Here is a 23,927-nt window from a genome sequence, read left to right as displayed (position 1 = left end):
GCCATTTAAAGTCCTGAGGAGAATAAATGAGGTGTGTTACCGATTGTTACTTCCTTCGTATTATCGTATTAACCCCTCATTTCATGTGTTTCTCCTCAGGCCGGTGGTAGCTGGTCCCATGCAGGAAGGTGAGGTTCTGGAGGTCCCTCCGCCCCCTCTGGACATAGAGGGGTCCCCGGCGTACAGGATACGGTCCATTCTGGATTCCAGACACCGGGTGAGGGGCCTGCAGTACCTCGTGGACTGGAAGGGGTACGGTCCGGAGGAGAGGTGCTGGGTCCCGGTGGGGGATATATTGGATCCAGCTATGCTGCGAGAGTTCCATCGCCTCCATCCGGATCGCCCTGCGCCTCGGCCCCCGGGTCGTCCTCGAGGCCGGCGTCGGCGCGCTGCGGGAGCTGCACGTCAGGAGGGGGGTACTGTAACGAGTATTACCGAAGGTGGCTTCCCTTCCTGTTCGAGTGGCGCTCGGCGGTCGTTGTCGCCGGTCTACTAGCTGCCACCGATCCCTTTTTCCTTTTCGTTTGGTTTTGACTATTGATTTCACCTGTTTATTGTTTGGTTGTTAGGGTGGTGCTATTTAAGTTCGTTTAGCCCGTTTCTGTTTGTGCGGGTTTGTCTTTCTGTTTTGTATGAGGTTGTTCGTTTATTTTGGGGTTTACCACAGTCTGGATTTATTTTCCAGTGTGTACTTTATTCAAGTCGGATTTTTACGCCAATGTTTTGACGTTACCAGTTGTTCTTCTGGTTGGACATTAAAGAGTGGTTTTTCCCCATATCTTTGCTCTCTGCGCCTGACTCCTCACAATTGTCCTCATTGATCGTAACATATAGTTTGTGTATGTGTGTAACAAAACAATATTCCTCTTCAACCAATATGCTAACAGGCTATTATGCTTAAACATCAATCCTAACAATTTACTCTCAGATTCGAAAATGCTAATTAGCATCAAAGTATACATCGTGCAAGACTAAAAATCCCTGCAAACTCCTGCACGTAATCTCTAGCTGGCACCTTTGCTAAACGGTACATTTTTAAGAAATGTACCCCATTTATTAATTACTACATTTAGCTAACATTAGATAATTAATTCAGAGATTCTTACCTTTGCCTAGATTCGTCAGTTTCGTCCAGATCCAGATTTTTTATTTTTTTATTTCACCTTTATTTAACCAGGTAGGCTAGTTGAGAACAAGTTCTCATTTGCAACTGCGACCTGGCCAAGATAAAGCATAGCAGTGTGAACAGACAACAACACAGAGTTACACATGGAGTAAACAATAAACAAGTCAATAACATGGTAGAAAAAAAGAAAAAAAGAGAATCTATATACAATGTGTGCAAAAGGCATGAGGAGGTAGGCAATAAATCAGATAATTACAATTTAGCAGATTAACACTGGAGTGGTAAATCATCAGATGATCATGTGCAAGTAGAGATACTGGTGTGCAAAAAAAGCAGAAAAGGAAATAAAAGCAGTATGGGGAGGGTGAGGTAGGTAAATTGGGTGGGCTATATACCAATGGACTATGTACAGCTGCAGCGATCGGTTAGCTGCTCGGATAGCAGATGTTTAAAGTTGTTGAGGGAGATAAAAGTCTCCAACTTCAGAGATTTTTGCAATTCGTTCCAGTCGCAGGCAGCAGAGAACTGGAAGGAAAGGCGTCCAAATGAGGTTTTGAAAAATGAAGGTTTTGAAAATCAGCTTCCCCAAACTTGAAACTCACACGCAGCCTGTGCTGAGGACCTAATGCGAACAATGTCCGCATTTTCTTACTGAATCAACTAAATAAAAATGTCTCACTTTGTATTTAAACTTTTTATTCCCTCTCTTCTTGCCTCCCTCCTCTCATACCTCAGTGTCTAGTTCTCAGTGTTCTGCCCAGTACGCTTGCACTGGTCGACATTGTTGGAACCTTTACCAAGAATCTAAGCCTGATGATGTGTATGAATGTTGTCACTGAGTTATCATATTAAATCATTGTACAGAGATTGACATCTAGGGTTGTCCTATTGCCCGGGGAAAGTGACCTGAACAGTTGCACAAGTTGAGCCTGCTCTGAGGTTGTCCCATTGGGCAGGTGATTTTTTTCTTATTGATAACAACCAAAATGCAAAGAATGTTAGTCACTGTTCTTCTGATTCCTCCCCTGTATGTAGGTGAAAATAGCCACTTAACATTTTCAGGCAAGTGATAACAATCTTCGTTCAACCAAAAAATACTCCCGACATGACTAATGGGCAAGTGCCTTTCAGATCTTAAAGGTGCAAAATGCAGAAATCGCTCCACCATTTCCTGGATGTTAAAATTCTAATAGTTCACCTAATTTCAGTTTATGTGACAAAACCAGAAATTTATAATGTAGAGAATCATTGTACCATCTAAACCAGTGAAATATGTTTTCAATAACCAAAAATATTGTATTTTCAGCCAGTAAATAGTGAACATAGAACAGATCTACCGCTTCTTAGACTTGCGTTCAATGAGAATGACAGATCTATAACTCACATACAGTGGGGAGAACAAGTATTTGATACACTGCCGATTTTGCAGGTTTTCCTACTTACAAAGCATGTAGAGGTCTGTAATTTTTATCATAGGTACACTTCAACTATGAGAGACGGAATCTAAAACAAAAATCCAGAAAATCACATTGTATGATTTTTAAGTAATTAATTTGCATTTTATTGCATGACATAAGTATTTGATACATCAGAAAAGCAGAACTTAATATTTGGTACAGAAACCTTTGTTTGCAATTACAGAGATCATACGTTTCCTGTAGTTCTTGACTAGGTTTGCACACACTGCAGCAGGGATTTTGGCCCACTCCTCCCTACAGATCTTCTCCAGATCCTTCAGGTTTCGGGGCTGTCGCTGGGCAATACGGAGTTTCAGCTCCATCCAAAGATTTTCTATTGGGTTCAGGTCTGGAGACTGGCTAGGCCACTCCAGGACCTTGAGATGCTTCTTACGGAGCCACTCCTTAGTTGCCATGGCTGTGTGCTTTGTGTCGTTGTCATGCTGGAAGACCCAGCCACGACCCATCTTCAATGCTCTTACTGAGGGAAGGAGGTTGTTGGCCAAGATCTCGCGATACATGGCCCCATCCATCCTCCCCTCAATACGGTGCAGTCGTCCTGTCCCCTTTGCAGAAAAGCATCCCCAAAGAATGATGTTTCCACCTCCATGCTTCACGGTTGGGATGGTGTTCTTGGGGTTGTACTCATCCTTCTTCTTCCTCCAAACACGGCGAGTGCAGTTTAGACCAAAAAGCTCTATTTCTGTCTCATCAGACCACATGACCTTCTCCCATTCCTCCTCTGGATCATCCAGATGGTCATTGGCAAACTTCAGACGGGCCTGGACATGCGCTGGCTTGAGCAGGGGGACCTTGCGTGCGCTGCAGGATTTTAATCCATGACGGCGTAGTGTGTTGCTAATGGTTTTCTTTGAGACTGTGGTCCCAGCTCTCTTCAGGTCATTGACCAGGTCCTGCCGTGTAGTTCTGGGCTGATCCCTCACCTTCCTCATGATCATTGATGCCCCACGAGGTGAGATCTTGCATGGAGCCCCAGACCGAGGATGATTGACCGTCATCTTGAACTTCTTCCATTTTCTAATAATTGCGCCAACAGTTGTTGCCTTCTCACCAAGCTGCTTGCCTATTGTCCTGTAGCCCATCCCAGCCATGTGCAGGTCTACATTTTTATCCCTGATGTCCTTACACAGCTCTCTGGTCTTGGCCATTGTGGAGAGGTTGGAGTCTGTTTGATTGAGTGTGTGGACAGGTGTCTTTTATACAGGTAACGAGTTCAAACAGGTGCAGTTAATACAGGTAATGAGTGGAGAACAGGAGGGCTTCTTAAAGAAAAACTAAGAGGTCTGTGAGAGCCGGAATTCTTACTGGTTGGTAGGTGATCAAATACTTATGTCATGCAATAAAATGCAAATTAATTACTTAAAAATCATACAATGTGATTTTCTGGATTTTTGTTTTAGATTCCGTCTCTCACAGTTGAAGTGTACCTATGATAAAAATTACAGCCCTCTACATGCTTTGTAAGTAGGAAAACCTGCAAAATTGGCAGTGTATCAAATACTTGTTCTCCCCACTGTATGTGTTGGGCCGCCCAAAAAGTTACGTATTGAAGGTTAAACTAATAATATATGCCACTAAGCAGATGCTTTTATCCAAAGCGACTTAGTCATGCATGCATACATTTTTATGTATGGGTGGCTTTAGCAAGAATCAAACCCACAACGCTTGGCATCGCAAGCACCACGCTCTACCGACTTTAATTTTTTTATTTCACCTTTATTTAACCAGGTAAGCTAGTTGAGAACAAGTTCTCATTTACAACTGCGAGCTGGCCAAGATAAAGCAAAGCAGTGCGACACAAACAACACAGAGTTACACATGGAATAAACAAGCGTACAGTCAATAACACAATAGGGGGGGGGGAAATAAAGTCTATATACAGTGTGTGCAAATGGCGTGAGGAGGTAAGGCAATAAATAGGCCATAGTAGCGAAGTAGCTGAGCCACACATGTCAATCCCTGATTGTGCATGAGCTATTTTTTGTATTCTATGCCATAAACCTCTCTCTCTGTTACCCTGCTGTGCCAAAAGGGAGGGCCTTCTCCCTCAGCTGTGGACACTGCCAGTAGCAACAGTCATGTGACCTGACTGAACAAGTGGCGGATCAAATCCTTGTATCAAGGTGTGGTGGCAGATGACCTGCACACTGTGTTTCAGATGCTGCTCCAGGTGGGCCAACTTCCAAGCCTCATCTCCATCACCACAGTAGTGAGATCTAGTAGAACAATGGTCTAGATCCAGTTCATCATGTGGTTCCATACTGCAGGATTTAATCCATGTGTTATAATTTATTCCCCCAGGGTGCAGGTTTTGTCAGATATCCTCCTGATGGGGTTCAAAAGGAACTGGCATAAAATCAAATAAAAAATCAAATTATATTGGTCACATAGACATGGTTAGCAGATGTTAATGCGAGTGTCGCGAAATGCTTGTGCTTCTAGTTCCGACCATGCAGTAATATCTAACAAGTAATCTAACAATTTCACAACATGTCAGGACCCGGTTACGAACTCGGGTCTCCGGTGTGAGAAACAGTCACTTAGCAAACTGAGCCACTAATAGTCGGCAGAACCCAGAAGATGAGGCAGACACAGCAGTACTTGAGACGGTGTTTTAATAAAGTAAAAAGGAAAGTTCGTCAGGCAAAAATATAAATCCACAACATCAAAAGTAATTCCAAGAGAAAAAGGTAATCCTCCAAGTCAAAAGGTAAATCCACAAGGTGGTAAGTACAGCAGTAAAAAGCCTCAAAAGATAATCAAAAATAAATAAACGAGAAGAAAAACAGAGTACCACAAGAGAGTCCAACTGGAGCAACAAATGTTCACAGCATCGCTAGGGCTGGGTGCTAACATTCAAACACAGAGCAAAGAACTGAGGAAAACTAAGGGTTTAAATACATACAAGGGAAACGAGGCACAGGTGCAAATAATAACAAGGGAAAACAAAAGGGTCAAAAAAGCACAATGGGGGCATCTAGTGGCCAAAACAACAATCTTGGCCAAATCCTGACACAACAACTACCTTATATACACAAGTGTAAAGGAATGAATAAGAATATGTACATATAAATATATGGATGAGCGATGGCCTAACGGCATAGGCAAGATGCAGTAGATGGTATAGAATACAGTATATACATATGAGATGCGTAATGTAGGGTATGTAAACATTATATAAAGTGGCATTGTTTAAAGTGACTAGTGATACATTTATTACATCAAAAAAGTGGAAAGTGGCTAGAGATTTGAGTCAGTATGTTAGCAGCAGCCACTCAATGTTAGTGATGGCTGATGCACCTGTGCTGACCTCGCCTTCTGGATGATTGCGGGGTGAACAGGCAGTGGCTCGGGTGGTTGTTGTCCTTGATGATCTTTTTTGCCTTCCTGTGACATCGGGTGGTGTAGGTGTCCTGGAGAGCAGGTAGTTTGCACCCGGTGATGCGTTGTGCAGACCTCACTACCCTCTGGAGAGCCTTGTGGTTATGGGCGGAGCAGTTGCCGTACCAGGCGGTGATACAGCCCGACAGGATGCTCTCGATTGGGCATCTGTAAAAGTTTGTGAGTGTTTTTGGTGACAAGCCAAATTTCTTCAGCCTCCTGAGGTTGAAGAGGCGCTGTTGCGCCTTTTTCACCACGCTGTCTGTGTGGGAGGACCATTTCAGGTTGTCCGTGATGTGTACGCCGAGGAACTTAAAACTTTCCACCTTCTCCACTGCTGTCCCGTTGATGTGTATAGGGGCTGCTCCCTCTACTGTTTCCTGAAGTCCACGATCATCTCCTTTGTTTTGTTGACGTTGAGTGTGATGTTATTTTCCTGACACCACACTCCGAGGGCCCTCACCTCCCCCCTGTAGGCCGTCTCGTTGTTGTTGGTAATCAAGCCTACCACTGTAGTGTCGTCTGCAAACTTGATGATTGAGTTGGGAGGACAGAGCAGACCATCCTGCATTGACAACTACATTGGCATTCTACAGTGAGTGAATCACTGTCAAATCAGAAAGATGAGTTCCTTATGGATGTGTTAGTGAGAATGAAGTTTAATGTGTCTTTGTGGCTGTGTTTCAGTGACTCATTTGACCTGCAGTATGAAGTGTGTGGGCTGCGGATGAGGGAGTTAACCCTGGGGTTTGAGGCAAGCCCAGAAAGGGGTGTCAACACCTGTGTGCACACCTGCACATTTTTTATTTATGTATGATAACATTCAGAGTATACAGTTTGTGGTCTATGACGTTCATTCTTTTTTTAATAGTATTGACAGAGGGATGTTGTCTTGGTTACAGTAGACCCTGATGCCATGGTGACTGAGCCTCAGCCTCATACTGTGTGTTAGTCTAAGCAGGGGGAAAATACCATTGATGTGTACTGGCTGTTCGATGATGGAGGTGAGTTTATTGTTGTGAATTGGATTGCGCCCATGCACAAATCTCAAAATGTACAACATAATCAGACTGATAATGTGTGGTCATAAATCATACAATGTTGTTAAATGTCAAGTACCACAAGTCAGAGAGATAACATAGGATAGAATTATGTCACGGTCATATCAGGCATATCAAGTGGTCAATGTTATGTGTGAAAGGTAAAAGTTAAGGCTGTTGAGACGTTGTTAATTCCCTACCTGCTCACACGTAATAAGCGCTGGGCAAGGTGCAAGGTACTTGTCTTTGTGGGCGGAGACATCCTAGCGAAGGGAAGAGCAAAGGAAAGAGTGAGTGTAGCATGTTTAGGGTCATACTGGGCGGTAGAGACATTATGTAATGTTGTCAGAATAGCCCTTTGCCTTTCCCCTTCTTTGAATAGTTAAACTGAGCATGTCCTTTGTGTCACATTTATAGTCATGGCCCTCATCGGCAAGTTCTGCCTTGGTTTCCATGACGTCAAAGTGCTGCCTGATATCAATGGACGACCACAACATGAACAGTATGGTTCCCTGTCACTCACTCTCTACTCTATGATTGTGTCTTATTCAGCACTGTATTGTCTTATTCTTATGTAAGGGTTCAGTTGATAACATTTGAACATCTTGGCCATGTTCTGTTAATCTCCACCCGGCACAGCCAGAAGAGGACTGGCCACCCCTCATAGCCTGGTTCCTCTCTAAGTTTCTTCCTAGGTTCTGGCCTTTCTAGGGAGTTTTTCCTAGCCACGTGCTTCTACACCTGCATTGCTTGCTGTTTGGGGTTTTAGGCTGGGCTTCTGTACAGCGCTTTGATATATCAGCTGATGTAAGAAGGGGTTTATAAATACATTTGATTGAGTTGCACAGTGATTAAACCCTATGAATTTCATCTACATCGATTTACAATTTATGCAGGTCAGTGCTCTGTTGAGACACTTCCATCTGCCTCGCTGACAGTGCGAGGAGGTTTGAGGATCTGATATGGACCTACAAGCTGAACACCGACCAGAAGGATGGGCATGCAAATGAAGCAGGACTGTCCCTGGGTGGTGTCTGGTGAGGAGATGGAGAGAAATAAGATCATTAACTGGGATTCGAGGGCCCAAAGGGCAGGACCACTCTATTGCCAAAATGTCAATTGTAGCATAGCTAGATGTAGAATACATGTTTTGGAATTTTGACAGTATCATTGTTCTCTGCTTACTGTACCTCCATATATGTGTTTTTGCTCCAGACCCTTCAACAGATTCGTCTGAACGAGGTTCTCCAAGATTACTCAAGGGATGCAGCCATGATTGTTGTGTACATATTTTGTATTTACAAAACAGATGTTTTTATTGCATTCATTGACTTCAACCCACCCCATCCCATTACAAAGCCCATAAAGGTGAGAGGGATATTGGAGTGATAACTGAGCTATGTTCTCTTATTGACAGAGCTATAAAAATAGCGTCACACACATATATAAACTCCTAGTAATTTATTGGGTAAATCACCAACGTTTCAGCATCACTGTGCCTTCAAGGTAATGTCATGAATGCATAAACCAGGTTATGTAGACAAACAGTGCAACCAATGACAATAGTGAGGGGTGTGTCATAATTATTAAGTTAATAAGAATGAATTGAGTGAAACTGTTAAAACAAATGTGTTTATAGCATATTGAATATATTAGGCTATTGTTATCATATGGAAACATAATTAAATATTGTACATAATATTAGCATCAACATACATTGTTTAATTCAATTTCACATAAATATTTAATTGTTTCCTATTTCATGAAAACATTTTGTTACATGTAATCTTTTGGTTCAACCATAATGCATAATAAGCATCATCAACAGGGGGAACATATTAGGTGTACGCTGATAAGCTGTAGAAAGAATATATCAATTTATAAGACCGGTTCATTAAAGAGAGAATTGTTCATAAGAAGGACCTGAGATCAAAGTCAATATTCAGACCACTAGGGGGCAATGTTTTTAGATAGGATATCCAGTAAGCCTCCCTTTGTAGTAGTAGGATCTCAATGTTACCTCTCCTTGATAGAGTAACATGCTCAATGCCTGTCTATTTGAGGGAGGAGATAGGATGGTTAGCTTCAACAAAGTGAGCTGCTAATGGATTATCAATGTTCTTACCTGTGATTGAGCTGCGGTGTTCAGCTATGCGTTGTTTTAATTATCTTTTTGTTTGTCCTACGTATACTTTCCCACATGAACAGGTAATGAGATTGATTACTCTCTTGGTCTTGCATGAGATGATACCCCTAACTGGGAGTTTTCAAACTGTATGTGGGTGTCTGAAGAAGGATGTTTTTATAATGTGTTGCACTGTGCGCATGAGCCACATTTGTAGTTCCCATTTGGAGTGGGTGTCAAGAGTGGGCTTATTGACAGAACCATGCCCGTGGGAAGGAGAGGGCACGTGACTTGCACCCACTTAATGGTGAGGGGAAACCAAGAGCATATGCTCACCTTCTAATGTCAGTGATCCCTGTTCTAAATATGTTTAATGAAATCACCCAATAACCAAGGAAAATAGTATTGTTATAGCGCTGGTGATAATATATCTGATTTTCTCTGGTAGAAGTGCTCTGGTCATGACAATTCACTTCTTTCATTATCATCAGCAGACTCCTTAGCCATCTGTGAAATATGTGATTACATTTAACGTCATCATCAGTAGCAGAAGCATTGTTGTCATTATCATCACTATGCAATAGAATATAACCTTTTGTTGATGGTATGCTTGACGATAGACTGTTTTGAAGTGTAACACCAGTGTGTATTTGTAATTGTCAGTAAAAAAAATCCAGTGCTTTTATAAAAATGTTGACTTGTAAACAAAGATTAAAGTGATAACTAGGCTTCTTGTATTGCGTAATCACTTGAAAGAACACCTATATCATAATGCTCGTTTCAATGTTCATTCTAAGAAGCCTAACTTTCAAAATATAGTTATTTTTGGTTCAACCGGAACCCACAAAATGTTTGTTTGATAAGTATAGTATAGAGCACAATTATCTAATGAAATGTTTCTGTCTTTTGAATGTGGAAAATAATTGGACAGGCCGAGGCAAAATATTAAAATATGACTGATGGTGAACTGTAACTTCGAAGCTGGTATCATAATCTTTGCACAGCATGCGCAGTACAGAATGCTCCACGAGCCTCCACGTTTGATCACGAGCCTTGGTTAGCCAATCACATCAAGCCACAATGTGTTTCCAAACAACACTCCTTTTCACGCGACGGGCTATGTCAACTACTTCCTCATTTCAACTAAAAAGTTTTCGGGTGAATAAATTGATTGCTACTTTGTATCTCTGACATTTCAGATGATCAGATACTGTAGTTACTCACTCCGTTGATATTATTACTTGATAGCTAAGAGGCTACATTGTAGCTACTACTTAATCGCGCTGGGAGAGATCACAAGAAAATAAACATGGACAATACTGGTTTTCCTAGACAAAAAACAATTAAGCTTGTGATAAAAACACCTAATCAAGCCCACGGGGATCAAACGATTGAAGGAGTTGACATGGATTGGACAGTGAAAGAGTTGAAGACACATTTGTCGAGAATGTACCCAAACAACCCGGTGAGTGAATGTAATAGTTAACTTAGCTAGCTAACGTTACCAGAGCAAGCTAGCAAGTCCTTGCCAAGTTATATAGGTCAGGGAAGCTTGTCAGCTAATGTGACGCTAGCTACTGTCAATAACAATCATTCAAGCCAAACAGCTAAGTTAGCTAGCTAGGCTATGTATAGTTGTGTGTATTAATCGTGGTTGCTGTCAGTGTGTGTCTTGTGTTGACATCTGTCCCCCTTTCCCCCACAGGCTGAAAGTGATCAGAGACTAATTTACTCTGGCAAGCTGCTCCCAGACCACCTGCATGTAAGAGATATTTTCAGAAAGGTACGTGTGTGTGCTTGTTCACCTATCTAACAATTAGACATATTCTCAGAACTCTATCTACATACCGAGTTATGTTTCAAGCATCTGGTCAGATTGCAGGAATCAAATGTCAAAAATATATTGTTACTGATTCAACATAATGTGCTTAGATCAGGGATTCAGTCAGCCCACACAAATACCTGAACTCCGTTAATTGTGAAACATGTCTTAGTTGTTTTAGTATTACTGCCGTGACTTAAAACTGTGCAGAACAGTTTGTATATTTAATCTGTTTTATCAATTAATCACAATACTAGAATCATTATTGTTGAACAAAACCCAGACTGAAAACTGGACTTTGACAACCCTGGAGTTCAAGTCTATTATAAGCCCCTCATAACCCCTTTTCTAAACTTCAGATCAGATGTTGATCACTCAGTTCACTACTTTTCTTACAGGATTTTTCAACAGCCAATTTTTGTTGTAAATTTTTTTATTTAAAAGGTTGAATGGGTGTCCCTCTATGTCCAGTGCCAAGAATGGATGTCATGTATATTACTGTGGTTTATGTTGTCTGGTGTATCTTATCATGTATGTATATGTCTTCACAGACGGACCTAACACCCACTGTGCACCTGGTGTGTGCAGTAAGGACTCAGCCTATAGGTCCGCTAGGAGCAAGACCAAAGGTAAAGTACCCCATATGGAACCCTATCTCAGAATCCAGTGTCACAGTTTATGTGAAGGTTATGATGTAGTCCTAGGTGAAGCTATTTTAAATCTACTCATTAAATAGCATCAGTCAACAATGCCTCAGTTGTTGCTCCCCAAGATATTGTGCCAAACCATGATGAAACTTTTTAGTTCTGCTGTGCCAGTGATTCCCTCGTGTTCTCCTTTAGAAGCCATGCACACCTCATGAATATTAACTAGTAGCTATAATTGGGAGCTCCCGGAGCTGACAAAGGACAGTCAAAGCCACAGATTCAGCATAGGAAAAAGCCACCTCACACAGTTGATAAGGAGTCATTTGATAAGCCAAAACGCCCTATCAGCCAAAATTGTCTCAATTATTCCCCCATTCAGTTGTTGAGAATGCATCAGCCGAGTCTGTTCTGTTCTCTGGAAAGAGGAGTCCCAGCTCAGTGGGTAGCAGGAGACAGGTGCACAACTGCTCTCATTAGGATTCTCTGGAGACCATAACTTTGCATCTCTGAAACTTTACTGCAGCTTATAGCTATGCAGCTAGATCTAAAAATAGCTAGGTTGGGGGTTTCACATAACTTTAAAAAAAAATTGTGTGAGAGTATATTCCTGTATTTTAGTGCCAAATGGGTCTAGACATGTCTGTGAGGGATCAATTTTGTAAAAAGCTTTTTTTCAGATTGGTAATGGTATGCAAACAATCATACAATACATATTCAAGTGCAGTTTAAAGAACCAGGACCAAGTACCTTTCACGTTAGAACAATTGAAAACAAAGGACAGGCAAGATACTATCCAATTTTTTTATTTTGAATCCTCTCGTCTACTGTGATGGTTTCTGTTGTCACTTTGTCAGTATCTTTTAAGATGAGGTAATTTTTTTAATGAGCATGGCCTTATTTCAGCATATTGGATGACTGTCAATCATATTCTGTCATTCATATTCCATTCACCATTCACCCAATGTAATATCGATAGCTTTAGACTACTACATCATATTTAAATTTTCCCTACACCCATCATGAAGTTGCTACAACCTATCCTATGAATGAAGGTTAACAATGTAGGTGCACACAGGTCAAGAGAAATGTTTGAGTAGTCAAGGTGACAGACAGTGACACATTCAATACCACCTTGCATACACTTGCCTGCATCTAGCTTTTCTAGGGTGTAATCATTAGTCCAACAGTTGCAAACGAGAGTTTCTTTTGGACAAATTCAGATATGTTTATCCCTGTTACGTTTGCTTCCGTTTAAGGTTTTCATCAGAATTGGTGGAAAGAAAACACCCCTGATCACACGCAAACACAGTTCACTTTCATAGTAGCCACATACCAACAGCATGATGACTTTGCTCGTTATATTCCTTCTCGCATCAACACGCTCTCCTCCTCTCACCTTTTCCCTTCGCTTGTGGACTTAAGTGCACAACACATCAGCTGTCTGTGAACAGAGGAAAAAATCTTTCCTAGCCAAAAATGTAATTTTTTTTAATACTTTTGATTTTTCAGAAATTCTCTGAGGAGCATCCACTAATGTCCACCCTGTGGTGTAACACCATTTCTCACTTTTGATTCAGGTCAGGGAATCAGAGCAGCAAGAGGCACAAACATCGGCCATGCCTACCGGTCAGAACCCAGAGGGTGCCTCCCCAGCCCCATCTGTGCCCACTGAACCAGAACTGAGACAGCGCAGGCCCCCTGCCCCCTCTCACACCCCACCAGCAGCTGCATGGCCTGGCACTACAACGTGAGTTAACAAGACTGGTGCATTCTTTGCATAAGGCTGGTGGTATTAGTACTGTATCTATTACTTGTGTTGCTTTATGAAAAGTTATATTGCTTGGAGAGATTATATGCATTACATTGGTCTATCCTTCAGTCTGACATGACATGTAATTCACACTGCTATTAACCTGTGTTTCTAGGCTAGTGGCAGCAGAGATGACAAACCCAACCTTCCCCACTTACTCCCTCTACAGCCCTCAACAGCTTCTCTGGCTGCAGCACATGTATGCTCGCCAGTACTACATGCAGTAGTAAGTTTTCAATCACAAGCATTTTATCACATTTAGTTATGTGACTTCCTACTGTTCTGCCATAGCATATTATTAACCCTCTAGAGCAGAGTTCCCAAACTTGGCCCGTGGCGGGTTTTATTTGGCCCCACAAGTTTTCTGATCCAAAAATAAATAAATAATAAGCTAACATATGGAAGGGTTTTAAGATGGTCATTCCAAGGATTATTTAGCTTAAGACCCATTAAGTTATCAAAAGATATATACAAAAATGATTCGATGAGACATTGAATTTGGCATTACTGTTATTAGCCAATAGAAACGCATTGAAAAACAGATTCACTACATGGAATAACAGTCCCCCAAAAATGTAAAAGGAAGTTTGTTTTGAAGTGTCTGTCCTATATCTGAGAGATATAAGAAAGATCAGGAAGTTATATATATATATATTTCTTACATGTATTTATCCCCATATTTTAGGCACTAAACTATGTACCAGTTAAAAGTTTGGACACCTACACATTTCAGGGTTTTTCTTTATTATTAACAATTTTCTACATTGTAGAATAATAGTGAAGACATCAAAACTATGAAATAACATATATGCAATCATGTAGTAACCTAAAAAGTGTTAAACAAATCAAAATATATTTGAGATTATTCAAAGTAGCCACCCTTTGCTTTGATGACGGCAGGTAGGTAGCCTTCTGGTTAACCGAAAGATCGAATCCCCGAGCTTATCGAAGATCGAATCCCCAAGCTGACATGGTAATAATCTGTCGTTCTGCCCCTGAACAAGGCAGATAACCCCCTGTTCCTAGGCCGTCGTTGAAAATAAGAATTTGTTCTTAACTGACTTGCCTAGTAAAATAAAGGTAAAATAAAAAAATGACAGCTTTGCACACACTTGACATTCTCTCAACCAGCTTCATGATGTAGTCACCTGGAAGATAGCCCTATTTGGTAAAAGAGCAAGTCCATATTATGGCAAGAACAGCTCAAATAAGCAAAGAGAAACCACAGGCCATCAGTACTTTCAGACATGAAGGTCAGTCAATCTGGAAAATTTCAAGAACATTGAAAGTTTTTTCAAGTGCTGTCGCAAAAACCATCAAGCGCTATGATGACACTGGCACTCATGAGGACTGCCACAGGAAGAGAAGACCCAGAGTTACCTCTGCTACAGAGGATCAGTTCATTAGAGTTAGCTGCACCTCAGATTGCAGCCACTCTGCCTCACAGAGTTCAAGTAACAGACACATCTCAACATCAACTGTTCAGAGGAGACTGTGTGAATCAGGTCTTCATGGTCAAATTGCTGCAAAGAAACCACTCTAAAGAACACCAATAATAAGAAGAGCCTTGCTTGGGCCAAGAAACACGAGCAATGGATATTAGACCGGTGGAAATCTGTCCTTTGGTCTGATGAGTCCAAATTTGAGATTTTTGGTTCCAACCGCCGTGTCTTTGTGAGATGCAGAGTAGGTGAACGGATGATCTCTGCATGTGTGGTTCCCACCATGAAGCATGTAGGAGGAGGTGTGATGGTGTGGGGGTGCTTTGTGACACTGTGATTTATTTAGAATTCAAGGCACACTTAACCGGCATGGCTACCACAGCATTCTGCAACGATATGCACTCCCATCTGGTTTGCGCTTAGTGGACGATCATTTGCTTTTCAACAGGAAAATGACCCCACACACCTCCAGGCTGTGTAAGAGCTATTTGACCAAGAAGGAGAGAGATGGAGTGCTGCATCAGATGACCTGGCCTCCACAATCACCCAACCTCAACCCAATTGAGATGGTTTGGGATGAGTTGGACCGCAGAGTGAAGGAAAAGCCAACAAGTGCTCAGCATATGTGGGAACTCCTTCAAGACTGTTGGGAAATCATTCATCATGAAGCTGGCTGAGAGAATGCCAAGAGTGCGCAAAGCTGTCATCAAGGCAAAGGATGGCTGCTTTGAAGAATATATAAAATATATTTAGATTTGTTGAACATCTGATTCCATGTGTGTTCATGGTTTTGATGTCTTCACTATTATTCTACAATGTAAAAATCAAGAAAAACCCTTGAATGAGTAGGTGTGTCCAAACTTTTGACTGATACTTCTATACATTTTTAAAAACTGGTACCAGGGACCTTCAGGCGAGTCTTGTGAGGCTTGTGGGCGTCCTAGAGCAAAACACAGAACACCATCGTGTTCGTATGAGTCAGCTTTCCACTGAGATGTCATATTAGTGTGTAGCCCAAACCGTTTGGATGCTACAGACAGAAGTTGGCAGAAGAGGCTGTACCAACTTCAGATGAGTCTTGTGATGCTTGTGGGTGTCTTTTAGAACTGTCGTTTTCGTGAGAGTCTCATATTTCAATAGACTAGTTTGTAGGCCAAACTGTGCTGACGCTACGGACATTGTCTTGAGAAGAACGATTTTCGGGATGTCTCATGGTCTGACAAACACCAGTCTAGGGTGATATCGGCAGATGGGGTGGATTGAGAAGCAGCCCATGCAACAAAAAAACATGTCTAGCTTAAAGACACATTTTCTTGGGGATTTTTGCATTATGTTAATTAGATTTTTGCGGAGGTTAAGCAGGGAAAATACTTGAAGTGTGTTTTTCTTAGACCGTGTCTATCTTTTGTCCCAAAGCCATGCAGCCTACGCAGCAGCAGCAGCCTCTGCCCCCTTTGCCCCAGCTGCCGGCCCATCCCTGCCTGTCGCACCCCACCAAGCCGCTATCCCAGCAGCCCTGCCAGCCAATCAGAATGCACAGGACGCTGCCTTCATCAACCCGGGAGCAGCCAATCAGAACCTGCGGATGAACGCCCAGGGCGGACCTGTGATGGAGGATGAGGAGGATATCGATCGGGATTGGCTTGACTGGGTGTACACGGCTGCACGTCTGGGTGTCTTCCTCAGCATCGTCTACTTCTACTCCAGCCTGAGCCGCTTTGTCCTGGTCATGAGCAGCCTTCTCCTTATGTACCTGTGAGTTTGCTGGTTATGTGGCTGTTTGTTTGTTCTTACACTACCGTTCAAAAGTTTGGGGTCACTTAGAAATGTCCTTGTTTTTGAAAGAAAATATTTGTTTTCTGTCCATTTAAAATAACATAAAATTTACCAGAAATACATTCTAGACATTGTTAATGTTCTAAATGACTATTGTAGCTGGAAACGGCATATAGGTGTACAGAGGCCCATTATCAGCAACCATCTCTCCTGTGTTCCAGCAGCAAGTTGTTAGCTAATCCAAGTTTATCATTTTAAAAGGCTAATTGATCATTAGAAAACCCTTTTGCAATAATGTTAGCACAGCTGAAAACTGTTGTTCTGATTAAAGAAGCAATAAAACTGTCCTTCTTTAGACTAGTTGAGTATCTGGAGCATCAGCATTTGTGGGTTCGATTACAGGCTCAAAATGGCCAGAAACAAAGAACTTTCTTCTGAAACTCGTCAGTCTATTTTTGTTCTGAGAAATTATGGCTATTCCATGCGACAAATTGCCAAGAAACTGAAGATCTTGTACACCGCTGTGTACTACTCCCTTCACAGATAAGCACAAACTGGCTCTAACCAGAATAGAAAAAAGGATGAGAAGAAAATGTTCATTATCTGTTAGTTGGACTGGTCCTGGGAATGTAAACCGAGTTTCCATTATTATCATATCAGTGAGTTGGTACTGCCTCTTTTTTTGCACAACCTGTTCTTAACCATTAATAACATGAAATTCACCACCACGTGAATAAGATGTAGTCACAAATAACATGTATCCTGTGTACTTTGACTGTATGCTATGACTGTGTAAAAAACACACAGTTTAAGAAAAATCATGCAGATCTACATTATTAATCCCTGTTGTCTTCCTCTCAGGCACACAGCAGGCTGGTTCCCCTTCAGGAGAAGGCCCCTGGTCAGAGGTCCAAACAACCTGGTCCCCGAGGTTATCCAGAACCACCAGGACAGGAACCCAGTTCCACCTGTAAGACACGTTTTCTCTGGCGGGAGATAACAGAGATGGCTTTATAACAGGGCATTTAGCTACTGCCCTTATGTAGTAACATTCATCACACAGCATGTAGCGTTTCAGTAACAGTGTTGAATAAATACAGAGTTAGTGTGTTTATATCTTAACTCTGGCGGTGGGGCTAACAGTTTCTCCTCTTCTCTCAGACGGAGGACCCTGCAGGAGAAGAGGGGGCCGGGGCGGAGGCTGAGGTTGATGAACCACACCCCCTGACTGCAGTGCTGGTGCCTCCACACAGGGTGTCCATCGTTTGGACTTCCTGGATCTTTTTCAAAGCCTTCTTTGCCTCCCTCGTCCCAGAGGCCCTAGCAGTGGCTAACTGAATTATCAACTTTTCCAGCAGGGGGCACACTGGTGCTGAATTTAACCTGAGTATTAGACATGCCTCTCTGTCACGGGAAGTCCTCCCTCTTTGGACTTCTGGATAGTAGATGCCTGGACATTTTGTGAGAAATCCTGAATGATTTAGGGCTTCAATGCATACAAATCCCTGCCTGTAGTCTGTTGTGTGTGTTTAGGGATATGGTGGTTCATTCGGCACTTCCTGCCTTATGATAGTGACCAAATGGTTGTATATGCAGTATAGTACATACACTTCTCGCTGCCAAATGGTTGTATATACTGTAAATGAGTATTGGAACTAAAAATGTAAATATTATTCTATTGTCTGTGTAACAGGGTTGGTTATGTTTCCACTTGACACTGCAGAAACCTGTATTTTGTTTGTGTATTCCTATTGGTTGTTTAAATTTACATATCAGTAAGTTGTTATGCCATTGGTCATGTTTGCAGATAGGAAGAGATCGCAAACTTAAATTCTTCCCAGTCTGATATTGACATTCAGGTGGTAGGCCACGTTCTGAAATTACTGTATTCTATTTTCATATTTGCAATGTGTAGGAGTTCACTATGTACAGTACCTGTCCAAAGGTGAGGCACACCTACTCATTCAAGGGGTTTTTCTTAATTTTTTATATTTTCTACATTGTAGAATAATAGTGAAGACCTCAAACCTATGAAATAACACACATTGAAACATTTAGTGACCAAAAAAGTGTAAAACAAATCAAAATATATTTTATATTTGAGATTCTTCAAAGTAGCAACCCTTTACCTTGATGACAGCTTTGCATGCTCTTGGAATTCTTTCAACCAGCTTCATGCGGTAGTCACTGGGAATGCATTTAAATTAATTTGCCTTGTTAATTTCTGGAATTTCTTATTTTAATGCGTTTGAGCCAAGCAGTTGTGTCAAGGTAGGGTTGGTATACAGAAGGTAGCCCTATTTGGTAAAAGACCAAGTCCATATTATGGCAAGAACAGCTCAAATAAGCAAAGCGAAATGACAGTCCATTACTTTAAAACATGAAGGTCAGTCAATCTGGAAAATTAAGAACTTTGAAAGTTTCTTTATTAAGTGCAGGTGCAAAAACCAGCAAGCACTATGATGAAACTAGCTCTCATGAGGACTGCCACAGGAAGAGAAGACCCAGAGTTACCTCTGCTGCAGAGTATAAGTTCATATAGAGTTACCTGCCTCAGAAATCGGCAATTAACTGCCCCTCAGATTGCACCTCACAGAGTCCAAGTAACAGACATCTCAACATCAACTGTTGAGAGGAGACAGCGTGAATCAGGCCTTCATGGTTGAATTGCTGCAAAGAAACCACTAATAAAGGACACCAATAATAAGAGACTTGTTTGGTCCAAGAAACACGAGCAATGGACATTAGACTGGTGGAAATCTCTCTTTTGGGCTGATGAGTCCAAATTTGAGATTTTTGGTTACAACTGCCGTGTCTTTGTGAGAAAGGGAGTAGGTGAACGGATGATCTCCGCATGTGTGGTTCCCACCGTGAAGCATGGAGGGGGATGTGTGATGTTGTGGGGGTGCTTTGCTGGTGACACTGTCAGTGATTTATTTAGAATTCAAGGCACGCTCAACTAGCATGGCTACCACAGCATTCTGCAGGAATACACCCTCCCATCTGGTTTGCGTTTAGTGGGACTATCATTTGTTTTTCAAAATGACAATGACCCAAAACACACCGCCAGGCTGTGAAAGGGCTATTTGACAAAGGTGGAGAGTGATGGAGTGCTGCATCAGATAACCTGGCCTTCACGATCACCCAAGCTCAACCCAATTGAGATGGTTTGGGAAGAGTTGGACCGCAGAGTGCAGGAAAAGCAGCCAACAAGTGCTCAGCATATGTGGGAACTCCTTCAAGACTGTTGGGAAATCATTCATCATGAATGAGAGAAGGCCAAGAGTGTGCAAAGTTGTCAAAGGCAAAGGGTGGCTACTTCGAAGAATCTCAAATATAAAATAAATGTAGATTTGTTTTACACTTTTTTGGTTACATGATTCCATATGTGTTATTTCATAGTTTTGATGTCTTCACTATTATTCTAGATAATAGAACATAGTAAAAATAAAGGAAAACCCAAACTTGACTGGTACTGTATGTGTACGCTACCTGTTAGATATTGGTCATGTAATTGCTGTAAGAGCGAGTTAGCTAGCATGCTCTAATTTTAATGGTCGCTTTAGCTCCCTGCTATTTCCAAACGAGTCACGAATCTACAGCCATCAACATACTGTTGTCTTACACATCTAACGTGCTTCCTTGTTTCTATCGTCAGGTACCGTCACATTTATTGTATTTTGTACTCTTTTTGTCATTGTAAAGATGTTTGATTAAAAAAAATACCCAGTCTGATTTTGAAATGCAGGCAATCAATCACAAATCTGCAGCCATCAACCTAGAGTGGTCCTGCACATCGAATGTGCTTCCTTGTGTCTATTGTCAGAATGAACACCAATCAACTGAAACCGCTGGCTGGCCATTCCTTTCTTTTAAAAAATATAACAATGCAAGAGTTACCAAGTACGATCACATCTGCACACTACAAAACATATCTTATTATGCAAGCTTGCTTTCATCTGGGTTAAATTCTGGGATGCTCATAGTGCTATATGACTATGAAAGTTGAATTATGGTAAACACAGGAACATGCAGTTGTGTGGGGCTTAGGCCAGACTGCTGTGTCCGTCTAAAAACAAAATTGAATCATGCATAGCGAACTTGCTCCCTTGTTATACAGATGACAGAAATATGTATTGTGATTATTTTTGGAAAGTATTCAGACTCTGACTTTTTCCACATTTTGTTACAGCCTTATTCTAAAATGGATTAAATTGTTGCCCCCCCCCCCCCCCCCATCAATCTACACACAATACCAAATAATGACAAAGCAAAAACAGGTTTAGAAATGTTTGCTAATTTATTAAGAATAAAAACGGATTAAATTCACTTAAGTATTCAGACCCTTTACTCAGTACTTTGTCGAAGCACCTTTGGCAGCAAGTACAGCCTCGAGTCTTCATGGGTATGACGCTACAAGCTTGGCACACCTGTATTTGGGGAGTTTCTCACATTCTGCTCTGCAGATCCTCTCAAGCTCTGTCAGGTTGGATGGGGAACGTTGCTGCACAGCTATTTTCAGGTGTCTCCAGAGATGTTTGATCGGGTTCAAGTCCGGGCTCTGGCTGGGGCACTCAAAGACATTCAGAGACTTGTCCCGAAGCTGCTCCTGCATTGTCTTGGCTGTGTGCTTAGGGTCGTTGTCCTGTTGGAAGGTGAACCTTCGCCCCAGTCTGAGGTCCTGAGTGCTCTGGAGCAGATTTTCATCAAGGATATCTCTGTACTTTGCGCCGTTCATCTTTCCCTCGATCTTGACTAGTCTCCCAGTTCCCAATAAGGCTGTAACATAGCAAAATGTGTGAAAAGTCAGGGGGTCTGAATACTTTCCGAATGCACTGTATACACTAATTGTAATTTCCCTCTAGTAAGTTCCCAATTTGATTTGTCTTTTTGTTTTTATTTTGGTAAAACAGCTGTTTAGGGGATGCTACTATATCATAAATATTTTATGGAGACTTGCATTAATAGATGCAATTAATGTACTTATTTAAAAGGATTGCCTCTTAAGAAACAGTAATTTACTAGTCAACTAACAGAACAAATACTATATCACATCTACAGTACTCAATAACACAAGCTTGTTTCAGATAAATATGTTTTTAATTTTCTTAGCATATCTCATGAAAATGTTTTAAGTTCACAAGGGTAACCCTCCTCCACTCCAACTCTACAGCTTTTGCAATCCAAAGTGCATTGACCTGTTGGAGAAATGTGGGGTTTGCAAACTGCATTCAAATCAAATCAAATTTTATTAGTCACATACACATGGTTAGCAGATGTTAATGCGAGTGTAGCGAAATGCTTGTGCTTCTAGTTCCGACAATGCAGTAATAACCAACAAGTAATCTAACCTAACAATTCCACAACTACTACCTTATACACACACAAGTGTAAAGGGATAAAGAATATGTACATAAAGATATATGAATGAGTGGTGGTACAGAACGGCATAGGCAAGATGCAGTAGATGGTATAGAGTACGGTATATACATATGAGATGAGTACTGTAGGGTATGAAAACATAAAGTGGCATAGTTTAAAGTGGCTAGTGGTACATGTATTACATAAAGATGGCAAGATGCAGTAGATGATATAGAGTACAGTATATACATATGAGATGGGTAATGTAGGGTATGTAAACATTATATTAAGTGGCATTGTTTAAAGTGGCTAGTGGTACATTTTTACATAATTTCCATCAATTCCCATTTTTAAAGTGGCTGGAGTTGAGTCAGTATGTTGGCAGCGGCCGCTAAATGTTAGTGGTGGCTGTTTAACAGTCTGATGGCCTTGAGATAGAAGCTGTTTTTCAGTCTCTCGGTCCCTGCTTTGATGCACCTGTACTGACCTCGCCTTCTGGATGATAGCGGGGTGAACAGGCAGTGGCTTGGGTGGTTGTTGTCCTTGATGATCTTTATGGCCTTCCTGTGACATCGGGTGGTGTAGGTGTCCTGGAGGGCAGGTAGTTTGCCCCCGGTGATGCGTTCTGCAGACCTCACTACCCTCTGGAGAGCCTTACGGTTGTGGGCGGAGCAGTTGCCGTACCAGGCGGTGATACAGCCCGACAGGATGCTCTCGATTGTGCATCTGTAGAAGTTTGTGAGTGCTTTTGGTGACAAGCCAAATTTCTTCAGCCTCCTGAGGTTGAAGAGGCGCTGCTGCGCCTTCTTCACGACGCTGTCTGTGTGGGTGGACCAATTCAGTTTGTCCGTGATGTGTACACCGAGGAACTTAAAACTTTCCACCTTCTCCACTACTGACCCGTCGATGTGGATAGGGGGGTGCTCCCTCTGCTGTTTCCTGAAGTCCACAATCATCTCCTTTGTTTTGTTGACGTTGAGTGTGAGGTTATTTTCCTGACACCACACTCCGAGGGCCCTCACCTCCTCCCTGTAGGCCGTCTCGTCGTTGTTGGTAATCAAGCCTACCACTGTAGTGTCATCCGCAAACTTGATGATTGAGTTGGAGGCGTGCATGGCCACGCAGTCGTGGGTGAACAGGGAGTACAGGAGAGGGCTCAGAACGCACCCTTGTGGGGCCCCAGTGTTGAGGATCAGCGGGGTGGAGATGTTGTTACCTACCCTCACCACCTGGGGGCGGCCCGTCAGGAAGTCCAGGACCCAGTTGCACAGGGCGGGGTCGAGACCCAGGGTCTCGAGCTTGATGACGAGTTTGGAGGGTACTATGGTGTTAAATGCTGAGCTGTAATCGATGAACAGCATTCTCACATGGGTATTCCTCTTGTCCAGATGGGTTAGGGCAGTGTGCAGTGTGGTTGCGATTGCGTCGTCTGTGGACCTATTGGGTCGGTAAGCAAATTGGAGTGGGTCTAGGGTGTCCGGTAGGGTGGAGGTGATATGGTCCTTGACTAGTCTCTCAAAGCACTTCATGATGACGGAAGTGAGTGCTACGGGGCGGTAGTCGTTTAGCTCAGTTACCTTAGCTTTCTTGGGAACAGGAACAATGGTGGCCCTCTTGAAGCATGTGGGAACAGCAGACTGGGATAAGGATTGATTGAATATGTCCGTAAACACACCAGCCAGCTGGTCTGCGCATGCTCTGAGGACGCGGCTGGGAATGCCGTCTGGGCCTGCAGCCTTGCGAGGGTTAACACGTTTAAATGTTTTACTCACCTCGGCTGCAGTGAAGGAGAGCCTGCAGGTTTTGGTAGGGGGCCGTGTCAGTGGCACTGTATTGTCCTCAAAGCGGGCAAAAAAGTTGTTTAGCCTGTCTGGGAGCAAGACATCCTGGTCCGCGACGGGGCTGGTTTTCTTTTTGTA

General features: G+C 42.2%; 1 protein-coding gene and 1 pseudogene across 1 annotated transcript; both read left to right on the top strand.

Annotated features, from left to right (window-relative positions):
- The first annotated feature begins 6,901 nt into the window (after positions 1 to 6,901).
- Positions 6,902 to 8,515, top strand: LOC139539308 (solute carrier family 12 member 3-like; annotated as a pseudogene).
- A 1,707-nt stretch (positions 8,516 to 10,222) lies between these two features.
- LOC139539866 (homocysteine-responsive endoplasmic reticulum-resident ubiquitin-like domain member 1 protein) lies at positions 10,223 to 20,382 on the top strand. The gene is made up of 8 exons (XM_071343211.1): positions 10,223 to 10,615; positions 10,856 to 10,933; positions 11,524 to 11,601; positions 13,197 to 13,366; positions 13,545 to 13,655; positions 16,288 to 16,626; positions 17,509 to 17,617; positions 17,809 to 20,382. Exons 1-8 carry the CDS (start codon positions 10,460 to 10,462, stop codon positions 17,983 to 17,985), a joined length of 1,218 nt encoding a protein of 405 aa, XP_071199312.1. The 5' UTR covers positions 10,223 to 10,459; the 3' UTR covers positions 17,986 to 20,382.
- Positions 20,383 to 23,927: the final 3,545 nt, after the last annotated feature.

This window comes from Salvelinus alpinus, chromosome 15 (genome assembly GCF_045679555.1).
Source record: "Salvelinus alpinus chromosome 15, SLU_Salpinus.1, whole genome shotgun sequence".
Taxonomy (NCBI): domain Eukaryota; kingdom Metazoa; phylum Chordata; class Actinopteri; order Salmoniformes; family Salmonidae; genus Salvelinus; species Salvelinus alpinus.
This window is presented reverse-complemented; position numbering and strand designations above follow the sequence as displayed.

Excerpts from the sequence above, each read along its gene's own strand:
- LOC139539866 (XM_071343211.1), top strand. The coding sequence starts at position 10,460 with ATGGACAATACTGGTTTTCCTAGACAAAAAACAATTAAGCTTGTGATA. Across the intron at positions 11,602-13,196 it reads CGCTAGGAGCAAGACCAAAG|GTCAGGGAATCAGAGCAGCA; the intron begins GTAAAGTACCCC and ends CTTTTGATTCAG. Across the intron at positions 13,367-13,544 it reads GCATGGCCTGGCACTACAAC|GCTAGTGGCAGCAGAGATGA; the intron begins GTGAGTTAACAA and ends CTGTGTTTCTAG.